Raw genomic sequence first — 11,703 nt, forward strand, 5'->3', positions numbered from 1 at the left:
GGAGCTCAAGATCCCGCTACAGGGCTTAGGAAAATAAACTTGTCAAGCGGAATATGGACAAAATGAGCTTGTACCAGATTTTCTCATTTTAATAGAGTGGGATTTTTAAAAGGAAAGAACGAACGTGAATGTTGTTAATTCCTGTGAATTGATTCGTGTGTGTGTGTGTGTGTGTGTGTGTGTTTGATTTTCAGTCAGTTAAGAATGGAGACATTGACATAGTCATCATGACTTACTGGCTCCCAGTACGTTTCCAAGGAGAATTCAAAGTGTTGGTGCTGACCTTTAAAGACCTAAACGGCCTCGGCCCAGTATACCTGAAGGAGCGTCTCTACCCCCATTGCTCACTGAAGTCCAGCTCCGAGGCGGTTCCCTCACTGCGAGAAGTGAGGTTACAGGGAACCAAGCAGAGGGCCTTCTCGGTAGTGGCACCCACCCTGTGGAATGCCCTCCCATCAGATGTCAGGGAAATAAACAACTATCTGACTTTTAGAAGACATCTGAAGGCAGCCCTGTTCAGGGAAGTTTTTAATGTTTGATGTTTTATCATGTTTTTTAATATTCTGTTGGGAGTCGCCCAGAGTGGCTGGGGAAACCCAGCCAGATGGGCAGGGTATAAATAATAAATTATTATTATTATTATTATTGATCTGTGAAAAATTCACAAACATATGGAGTCCATCTTGTGGAATACTCTGCCAACAGAGATTCAGCAGGAGCCTTCTGTTTCACCTTTTAAATGCCTGCTAGAAGAAAACACTATTCTGTCAGACTTCTGCAGGCAATTCGGAACACACCTTTCCATAACAGCTGGTTTTCCATTTTCATATGCTTATTACTGGATGGGTGGCACTGCTTTACAGTGGTTCCAGTCCTACTTGGATGGCTGTTTCTAGAGGGCGGTGCTTCAGCCCCATGGAGCCTTCAATGTGCGGTTCCTCAAGGTTCGACTTTATCCCCCGTGCCGTTCAACATATACAGTGGTGCCTCGCAAGACGAAAAGAATCCGTTCCGCGAGTCTCTTCGTCTAGTGTTTTTTTCATCTTGCGAAGCAAGCCCATTGACGTCTTAGCGGATTAGAGCTATTAGCGGCTTTTAGCGGCTTATCGGCTTAGCAGATAAGCGGCTTAGAGGCTTAGAAAAAGGGGGGGGGAGGGGGAAAAAACCCGCAGGAACTCGCAAGACATTTTCGTCTTGCGAAGCAAGCCCATAGGAAATTCGTTTTGCGAAGCACCTCCAAAATGGAAAACCCTTTCGTCTAGCGGGTTTTCCGTCTTGCGAGGCATTCGTCTTGCGGGGCACCACTGTACATGAAACCGCAGAGTGGGGTCATCCGGAGCTTTGGAGCACCTTGTCAGCAATATGGCGATGACACACAGAGCTCTACTTTTCCTTTGCATCTGCAGGTAAGGCAGTGGAAGTGCTAGACAGTGTCTTGCCTTGATAATGGACTGGATTATTTAGCCAACAAACTGAAGCTCATTCCAGATAAGACTGAAGCACTGCTAGTGGGTGGTTCCCTAGACCAGATGGATGGGAGGTTGCCTGCTCTTGGCGGGTCACGTAGCTAGCAAGTACAGTGGTACCTCAGGTTACATACGATTCAGGTTACATACTCCGCTAACCCAGAAATAGTGCTTCAGGTTAAGTACTTTGCTTCAGGTTGAGAACAGAAATCATGCTCCGGCAGCGCGGCAGCAGCAGGAGGCCCCATTAGCTAAAGTGGTGCTTCAGGTTAAATACAGTTTCAGGTTAAGAACGGACCTCCGGAACGAATTAAGTACGTAACCAGAGGTACTACTGTACTGGGAAAAGATAACTCAGTGGCCCGGAGTGCCTTCCATCAGTTTCAGCTGGTGGCCCAGCTGCACCCCCTATCTGGTCAGTGTTAGCCTGACAACCACAGAGCCTAGGGCTTGCCAATCACAAGGTTGGCAGTTCAAATCCCTGCGACGGGGTGAGCTCCTGTTGTTCGGTCCCTGCTCCTGCCAACCTAGCAGTTCGAAAGCACGTCAAAGTGCAAGTAGATAAATAGGTACCGCTCCGGTGGGAAGGTAAACGACGTTTCTGTGCGCCGCTCTGGTTTGCCAGAAACGGCTTAGTCATGCTGGCCACATGAACCGGAAGCTGTCTGTGGACAAACACCGGCTCCCTCGGCCTATAGAGCGAGATGAGCACCACAACCCCAGAGTCGGTCACGACTGGACCTAATGGTCAGGGGTACCTTTACCTTTACCTAGGTTAAATTACTGCAGTGTGTTACCGTAGAACTGTAGAAGACGGAAGGGACCTCAAGGGGCATCTAGCCCAACCCCCAGTTGGTGCAGAATTAAGGAACCAGGTTGCTCACTGGGGCAAGACAGTTTGACACCAATCCCGACCCAACTGTACTGGCTTCCAATCAGTTTCCAGGACCCATTAAAAGTGATGATTTTGACCTATAAAGCCTTAACATTGTGAACCACCCTGAGATCTTCGGATGACGGGCGGTATATGAATTTAATAAAATAAGAGATATAAATAAAACAGCTCAGGACTGCAATACCTCAAGGACCGCCACTCCCCATATAAACTTACCCAGACCCTGTGATCATAATCTGTGGCCCTTCTCCGTGTGCCTCTAATGGGTGGCAAAACAAGAGCAGGGCCTTTCCTGCGGTGGCTCCCTGTTTGTGGAATGTGCCTCCCTGGGAGGCTCACCTGGTGCCTTCATTACATCTCTTTAGGTGCCAGGCAAAAGCATTCCTCTTCTTCCAGGCTTCAGCTTACTAAACCATCTATGGCCTTTTAAACTAGGGTGGGGGTGGGGGATAGGTTTATTATTTTTTCCTACTACAGTACCTATTTTTGTGACTTTATAACATAAACCACCCTGTGGTCCTCTGACGAAGGGCAGCGTATAAATTTAATAACTAACTAACTAACTGGTTTTACGTACCATATGGCTGTTGCAAACCACTCTGATAATTTTTTAAAAAAGAACACCAAACCATGGAAGGAAGAACACACGGATTCCTGGGTTGTTGTGGGGATTAAATGCCTCCTTGGTGTTAAAAAAAAAAAAAAGTGGGGCATAAATGCAAAATAAACAAAAGTTTCATTCCTTTCAGTGATTCTACTGTGGGCAGAGTTGAGTTGCATGCGCCCCGACGGGTCTACTCTTGAGTAAATGCTAGACACTTTATTTTTTAAGGCTCCAGCGAGCTGGCTGAGGTCAGTTCTCCACGTCGTCATCCAGGCGGTGACGACCCCGTGCCTTGAGCAGCGGAGGGTTAACCCGGACCCCCCCTTGCCTGCCCCCTTTGCAGAAGGAGTGCCAAAGGCGGATCTGGGCTGCTGCGTCCGCACTGCGCTCCGATGGCGCACGGGCGAAGCCTTGCGCGCTCCTGCGCTTGCAGCCGCCTCTCTCCTCCGCCGCCTCCTCGCCCTTCTCGGACCAAAAAGGTGGGAGAGGAAATACCATCGAGCGAGAAAATCTAAGGGAAATACCGCGTGGCTTTCTCCGGAGCCATTTCCTCTCCCTCCTCCCTTTCCCCCCCCTCTGTGTTGTTATTATTATTTGTATGGTTTGTGGCTATCATTGCTTTTGCTATCAAAAACCACCGGAACGGGGTCCCCCTCCTGCATCCTCGCCATCGGTGGCACCAGCACTTTGCACATGCTCAGGGGGCGCTGCCTTTAGCTCCAGAAGTTGCGGTTGGTAGGAAGTGGTCAGAAGAGAAGCGGGTAGGGGGGGGGGTGTGTGCGCGCGTGTGCGTATGCGTGTTTGGTTCTGCACACAACACACAGACACGCAACGCCCCTTGTTCTTCGCTTTGGAGCGTGTGATGAGGACGAAGGAGACGCGAGAGCCACGAAACCCGGCAGGCAGGGGAGCCGGTAAGTTGCAGGCTTTCCTTTCTTGCTATGTTTTTTTTTTTTTTTAATAAATGTTTATTAAGATTTTTTAAATACAAATTCAAGAATAATCACCAATATAGCATATATCATAACATATTTTCAAAACCTCTTTGGACTCGCTCACATCTCCCGCTCCCACTTACATCATCTTAAATTTTAACCAGCAAATTATCGTCTTATTTAAATTCTTAAATCCCATTCTTTTAAACATAATCTAATCGTTCTCCCAATGGTTTATATTTTCCTCGATCTACCTATCATCCTAATTCCATCTAATTTAATGGTGGTCAATTATTTGTGATCTAGCATCCTTCTTAACATTCCCTTTCTTGCTATGTTGTTGTTGTTTAGTCGTGTCCAACTCTTCATGACCCCCTGGACCAGAGCACGCCAGGCACTCCTGTCTTCCACTGCCTCCCGCAGTTTGGTCAAACTCATGCTGGTAGCTTCAAGAACACTGTCTAACCATCTCGTCCTCTGTCGTCCCCTTCTCCTTGTGCCCTCCATCTTTCCCAACATCAGGGTCTTTTCCAGGGTGACCTAATGGTCAGGGGTCCCTTTACCTTTACCTAGGTTAAATTACTGCAGTGTGTTACCGTAGAACTGTAGAAGACGGAAGGGACCTCAAGGGGCATCTAGCCCAACCCCCAGTTGGTGCAGAATTAAGGAAGGTAAATGGCATTTCCGTGTGCTGCTCTGGTTCTCCAGAAGCGGCTTAGTTATGCTGGCCACATGACCCGGGAGCTGTACACCGGCTCCCTCGGCCAGTAAAGCGAGATGAGCACCACAACCCCAGAGTCGTCCGCGACTGGACCTAATGGTCAGGGGTCCCTTTACCTTTACCTAGGTTACATTACTGCAGTGTGTTACCGTAGAACTGTAGAAGACAGAAGGGACCTCAAGGGGCATCTAGTCTAACCCCCAGTTGGTGCAGAATTAAGGAACCAGGTTGCTCACTGGGGCAAGACAGTTTGGCACCAATCCCGACCCAACTGTACTGGCTTCCAATCAGTTTCCAGGACCCATTAAAAGTGATGGTTTTGACCTATAAAGCCTTAACATTGTGAACCACCCTGAGATCTTCGGATGACGGGCGGTATATGAATTTAATAAAATAAGAGAAATAAATAAAACAGCTCAGGACTGTAATACTTCAAGGACCGCCACTCCCCATATAAACCTACCCAGACCCTGTGATCATAATCTGAGGCCCTTCTCTGTGTGCCTCCACAAACCTTCTGATCGGCAAGTCCATATTGAATGATATTCCCTCCCAAAAAAATTCACAACATAAAATAACAGTAAAGAAAAGAACAACTTAAAACAAGTAAAGCAGTACGTGTCGTAAAATCATACCAAATAAAGTGGGGCATAGAATGGAGAATTAAGCAATATTGAGCGTTACACTGAACTTAGGCTAAAGACTGATATAAGAATTAGAGACCCCAGGTGCATATTGTGATTTGAACGTTTTAATGTGTTGTTTTAATTGCATTTAACCTCTTAGGTGGAATGATCTGAGAAAAGGTTTTCTTTCTGTGCCAGAATCTTGTGGGCCTCCAATTTACAACCCTTTGCTCTCTAGCCCAATAAACAAGAGATTTTATCTATCCCTGGGAATGCATAAACAGATGGCCCAAATAGCTTCAAAGAGGTTATTCTTAAGTCTCTCCAGAGTTAGCAACTAGGGTGTTAATCAGAAATCCCCGAAGCTTCCTGAAAGGTAGATGGAAGAAAGGTCAGTAAAGACTGATCATGGGCTAAGTTGCCATGGTAACGTGGAACATCCAATACCTAAATTGGGCAAATGGTCTGAGCATTTCTGGTCACCTCAAGATGGGGAAGCTGAAAGCAGAAAGACGCCATACATGTTTTTTAATCCCATGACCTGTAACTGTTTTGTGTTTTTATGCATGTAAGACGGATGCTTTATGTTGTGAGACTGTTTTGATGTTTTATGGCTCTTTGTGTGCTCTGCCTATACTGTATAATCTGCCTTCGAATTCTACTTGGGGAAGACACTTGACTTGAGGTTCGGTTGAAACACCCAGGTTAATTTGAGCTCTGCCCTGTTGCAATAGGATTAATAATAATAATAATAATAATAATTTATTATTTATACCCCACCCATCTGGCTGGGCTTCCCCAGACACTCTGGGTGGCTTCCAACAAAATATTAAAATACAGTAATGCATCAAACATTAAAACCTTCCCTAAACAGAGAAACTTAATGAAAATGATTTATAGGTGGTACATGACACCAGTCAAGCTTGCAAAAATTTACCATTTGCCCGATAATAAATGTTGGAAATGTAGTGAGATTGAAGGTACATTCTTTCACCTTTGGTGGACATGCCCAAGGATTAAGACATTCTGGGAGATGATTTATAACGAAATGAAAAAGGTATTTAAATATACCTTCTTGAAGAACCCAAGGCCTTTCTCCTGGGCATGGTCGGCCAATTGGTGCCAAAGAAGGATAAAACATTTTTCATGTATGCAACAACAGCAGCAAGAATACTCATTGCAAAGTACTGGAAGACACAAGATTTACCCACCCGGGAAGAATGGCAGATGAAGTTGATGGACTATATGGAACTGGCGGAAATGACTGGCAGAATCCGAGACCAGGGAGAAGAGTCGGTGGAAGAAGACTGGAAAAAGTTTAAAGATTATTTACGGAAATATTGTAAAATTAATGAATGTTAGAAAAATATTGGAATGAAGTTATATGGCTTTAGTAGAAATGTTATAAGGAATTAAGTATAAACAGATTAATAGAGTATTAAAGGAAAAAATAAGGTTAGAATGTGTTAAGATAATTATAGGATAGAAAACAGAGGAAGATGGAGAGGAATTGCTGAAACAACTAACAGAAGTGGAATACAAAAAGGGAGGTGTGAGGAGGTCGTGGAAATAAGTGAATGAAAGATAAGATACTGAAATTATTTGATGTGTTTTAAACTGTTTTTGTTTTGTTTTGTTAGTTTAATGTGTTAGTGTTATGTAGTGTTTTTGTATTGTATTGTATTGTTCTTTTTCTTCTTTTTTTGTAGTGTTTAAATTGTTGGAAAAGTAAATTACTTTAAAAAAAAAAAAGCTTCCCTAAACAGGGCTGCCTTCAGATGTCTTCTAAAAGTCTGGTAGTTGTTGTTCTCTTTGACATCTAGTGGGAGGGTGTTCCACAGGGCGGGTACCACTACCGAGAAGGCTGGTTCCCTGTAACTTGGCTTCTCGCAGTGAGGGAACCTCCAGAAGGCCCTCGGAGCTGGACCTCGGTGTCTGGGTAGAACAATGGGGGTGGAGACACTCCTTCAGGTATACTGGGCCGAGGCCGTTTAGGGCTTTAAAGGTCAGCACCAACACTATGAATTGTGCTCGGGAATGTACTATCTGGATGCTGGGCCCACCTGTTTATTCCTTGGCTCCTAGGGATGCAGGTGGTACTGTGGTCTAAACCACTGAGCCTCTTGGGCTTGCTGATTGGAAGGTCAGCGGTTCAAATCCCTGTGACGGGGTGAGCTCCCATTGCTCTGTCCCAGCTCCTGCTAACCTAACAGTTCAAAACCACGCCAGTGCAAGTAGATAAATAAGTACCACTGTGGCAGTAAGGTAAACGGCGTTTCTTTGCGCTCTGGTTTCTGTCAGTGTCCCATTGCGCCAGAAGCGGTTTAGTCCTGCTGGCCACATGTCCTGGAAAGCTGTCTGTGGACAAACGCTGGCTCCCTAGGCCTGAAAGCGAGATGAGCGCCGCAACCCTAGAGTCACCTTTGACTGGACTTCCTTCACCTTTTTACCTTTACCTCCTTGGCTCCTACCCACACACTCTCTGTGCAGGCTATTTTTAACATACAGTGGTACCTCAGGTTACAGACGCTTCAGGTTACAGACTCTGCTAACCCAGAAATAGTTCCTCAGGTTAAGAACTTTACCTCAGGATGAGAACACAAATCGTGCTCTGGCAGCAGCAGGAGGCCCCATTAGCTAAAGTGGTGCTTTAGGTTAAGAACAGTTTCAGGTTAAGAATGGACCTCCAGAACGAATTAAGTTCTTAACCCGAGGTACCACTGAACCACGATTCTGCTTGTCTTTTGAACTGCAGGAGCCAACTTGGCAACCACCAAGGCGAAGAGGATCAAGTTTTCTGATGAGGAGAAGTTCCTGATCCTAGAAGAATTTGCTCTCCGCAAGGACATCCTGATCCCGAAGAGCGGCCGCTACAGCAACACGGTTGCCCGCCAACGGGCCTGGGAGGAGATCGCCGCGGCCGTCAACTCTCTGAATCCTCTCATTCAGCGCACGCCACAAGAGATCCTCAAGAAGTGGAAAAACATGGTGGTGGACGCCCGCAAGGGTCTAAGTGTGGAGAAGCACCCCCTGCTGCAGAGGCAGCCCCGGGAACGCCTCTTCCACGATATCGTCGCTCTCCTCAATAAAACGGACCCCGCGCTCCCCAGACCGTTGCTTTACAGTCCTGATTTGAGAGCTGAGTCTCCGGACAGCCCCAGACAAGACGCGTCGCCGACAATCCACGCCGAGGTGCTCTCAGGCTCCCCTTGCCTGTCATATCTCCGCAACGACAGCTACTACCGGCAGCCTTGCCAGGTTGAGGCTCCCGGAAACCCCAAAGCCAACGGGGGATTGTCGCAGGCAGATTTAGCAAGGCAGAACTTTGCCAGCCTTTCGCAGTCCGGGGACGACGTCGAACGTGCAGAGGGCACTCAAGAGAGAAAGGAAAAGACGTCGGCGGAGCCCTGCAAGGGGGTCCTGTTGAGCTACTATCATCACTCAGACCAGCTGCACTGTGCACAAATGCCCAGGATGCTTTTGCCCCAAAGGGGGGAATCCGGGCGGTTCAGCGTTTGTAGAATGCCAGAACCTAGTACCTGCCCATCAGACTTCCCTTTGTCATGTAAGCTTGAGTGCTCTCTCAGCCCCCAGCTGGAATGTCCTTGTCTGGGAACAGTCTGCAGCCCCTTGATTCAAAGAAGTGGCACTGGGAGTTCCGGTGCCAAAGGCACAACCTCCGTCCTCGATGATCACGGTGAGGATCTCTACCCAACTCAGGTTGAAATGCTTGTCTGTTTATTACAGGGTTTGCTGCTGTTTAGTCGTTTAGTCATGTCCGACTCTTCGTGACCCCCTGGACCAGAGCACGCCAGGCACTCCTGTCTTCCACTGCCTCCCGCAGTTTGGTCAAACTCATGCTGGTAGCTTCGAGAACACTGTCCAACCATCTCGTCCTCTGTTGTCCCCTTCTCCTTGTGCCCTCCATCTTTCCCAACATCAGGGTCTTTTCCAGGGAGTTTTCTCTTCTCATGAGGTGGCCAAAGTATTGGAGCCTCAGCTTCAGGATCTGTCCTTCCAGTGAGCACTCAGGGCTAATTTCCTTCAGAATGGAGAGGTTTGATCTTCTTGCAGTTCATGGGACTCTCAAGGGTCTCCTCCAGCACCATAGGGAGGAGGCCAAGCCCACGGTGGGCTGCGCCAGGTGCAGAAGTGGGCAAAGGAATGCATGTAAAATTGACCTCTGGTTTCTGCACACACTCGCAAACCCCTGTCAGTCCTCTGTTCAAGTGTAGACTCATAGAACTGCAGAGTGGAAAGGGACCCCCACGGTCATCTAGTCCAACCCTTTGCAATGCAGGAAATATGCAGGTGGCCTGTATGGGGACGGAACCTGCAACCTCGACGTGATATGCGTGGATAGCGCAGTTGGTTGGAGCGTGGCAGATAACGCAAAGGTTGCAGGTTCGATCCCCGTATGAGACAGCTGCATAATTCCTGCATTGCAGGGAGTTGGATCAGATGATCCTCAGGGTTTCTTCCAAGTCTGCAGTCCTATGATTCTGTGAATAATAATAATAATAATAATAATAATAATAATAATAATAATAATATATTATTTATACCCCACCCATCTGGCTGGGTTTCCCCAGCCACTCATGGCGGCTCCCAACAGAATATTAAAAAACATGATAAAACATCAAACATTAAAAACATCCCTGTGGCGTTAGTATGGAGCCCCCAGTCATCTCACGGACTATTGACCCGTACACCACTAATCCGCTGCCACCAACCAGGTACTCCCTGGTAAAATCACTTCAGTCTCAGTCAGCTTTTCAATTCATAAAGAAGAGTGTATTTTATTTCAGCCTTAAAACAAAACTATTACAGCATTCCAAACAGTGTTCCTCTTTACTTTCTTAGTCTTATGTTCCTCTATCTCTGCTACCACCCCACACTCAAGGACCAACTGCCCTAACTGTCTCTCTACAGTGGTGCCCCGCAAAACGAACGCCTCGCAAGACGGAAAACCCGCTAGACGAAAGGGTTTTCCGTTTTGGAGGCGCTTCGCAAAACGAATTTCCCTATGGGCTTCCTTCGCAAGACGAAAGCCCATAGGGAAATCTCCGGGACAGCGGGGAAGCACAGCGCGTCTTCCCCACTGTCCTCGGACCTCCTCCGAAGGCTGGCGGTGGGGCGGAGAGACCTCCTCCCGCCGCCAGCCTTGGGATGGCTGTCCTGAAGACTTGCGGTGGGAGGAGGGTTTTCCTTCCCACCGCCAACTTTCAGAATGCTGTTCTGAATGTTGGCGCGGGGAGGAAAAACCCTCCTCCCACCGCAAGCCCCGGGAACAGAGGAGAAGCGCTTCGCGCCTTCCCCTCTGTTCCCCTACCTGTCCTGAAGGCTTGCGGTGGGGAGAAAAGCCCTTCTCCGCACCGCCAGCCTGGCAAGCGGTCTCCATAGGAACGCATTAATTGATTTTCAATGCATTCCTATGGGAAACCGTGCTTCGCAAGACGAAAAACTCGCAAGAAGAAAAAACTTGCGGAACGAATTAATTTCGTCTTGCGAAGCGCCACTGTATTACCAACTGCCTTTCCCAACCAGCCAACCCACTCAAACCAACCAACTACCCACCCACAACTCCCAACGAACTAACCCCCAGAACTCCTCTCAGAACTCTTTTATAGACCCACTGACTCCACCCCCCTGGGTCCTGTTGGTGCAACCTATTTAACTATTTCCCCTCCAGCACTCTCTCATATATGGTAACGTCACAATCCCTAAACAGGGCTGCCTTCAGATGTCCTCTAAAAGTCAGATACAGTGGTACCTTGGGTTAAGAACTTAATTTGTTCCGGAGGTCCGTTCTTAACCTGAAACTGTTCTTAACCTGAAGCACCACTTTAGCTAATGGGGCCTCTCGCTGCCACCGCACGATTTTTGTTCTCATCCTGAAGAAAAGTTCTTAACCTGAGGTACTATTTGATTCTTTGATTATCAGCACCATGCTCTAACCAACTCCTAAATGCAAGAAGCATTATCAGTCCAGTGACACAGTCATGCGGTTGTAGCTTGAAGCAGGGCCAGTGAGGGGTGTGGCCTCTCAGTGGGGGTGTGGCCTCTCAGTGGGGGTGTGGCCTGGGGAGAGGGGTGTGGCCTGGGGAGAATTCCAAAGGCCAGACCAGGCTTCCTCAAACTGGGCCCTCCAGATGTTTTAGACCTACAACTCCCATGATCCTTAGCTAGCAGGTCCAGTGGTCAGGGGTGATGGGAATTGTAGTCTCAAAACATCTGGAGGGCCGAGTTTGAGGAAGGCTGGGCCAGACAGATAAGGCTAGAGAGCCTGAGCTTTGACACTCTACAGTGGTACCTTGGGTTAAGTACTTAATTCGTTCCGGAGGTCCGTTCTTAACCTGAAACTGTTCTTAACCTGAAGCACCACTTTAGCTAATGGGGCCTCCTGCTGCCACTGTGCCGCCAGAGTATGATTTCTGTTGTCATCCTGAAGCAAAG

General features: G+C 47.7%; 1 protein-coding gene across 2 annotated transcripts in view; it reads left to right on the forward strand.

Moving 5' to 3' along the window:
* The first annotated feature begins 3,062 nt into the window (after positions 1–3,062).
* The window catches only part of LOC307204850 (uncharacterized protein), a 90,249-nt gene continuing 81,608 nt past the window's right edge, over positions 3,063–11,703 (forward strand). For both annotated transcript variants that reach the window (XR_013833782.1, XM_079956901.1), the window contains exons 1-2: positions 3,063–3,879; positions 8,003–8,944. Coding sequence is in view for 1 of the 2 variants with exons in the window: in XM_079956901.1 (XP_079813027.1) it covers positions 3,759–3,879; positions 8,003–8,944 (1,063 nt within the window). In the remaining variant the exon portion in view is untranslated. The remainder of the gene's footprint in view (positions 3,880–8,002; positions 8,945–11,703) is intronic.

Source organism: Podarcis cretensis, assembly GCF_951804945.1.
Source record: "Podarcis cretensis genome assembly, chromosome: 16".
Classification (NCBI taxonomy): Eukaryota; Metazoa; Chordata; class Lepidosauria; order Squamata; family Lacertidae; genus Podarcis; species Podarcis cretensis.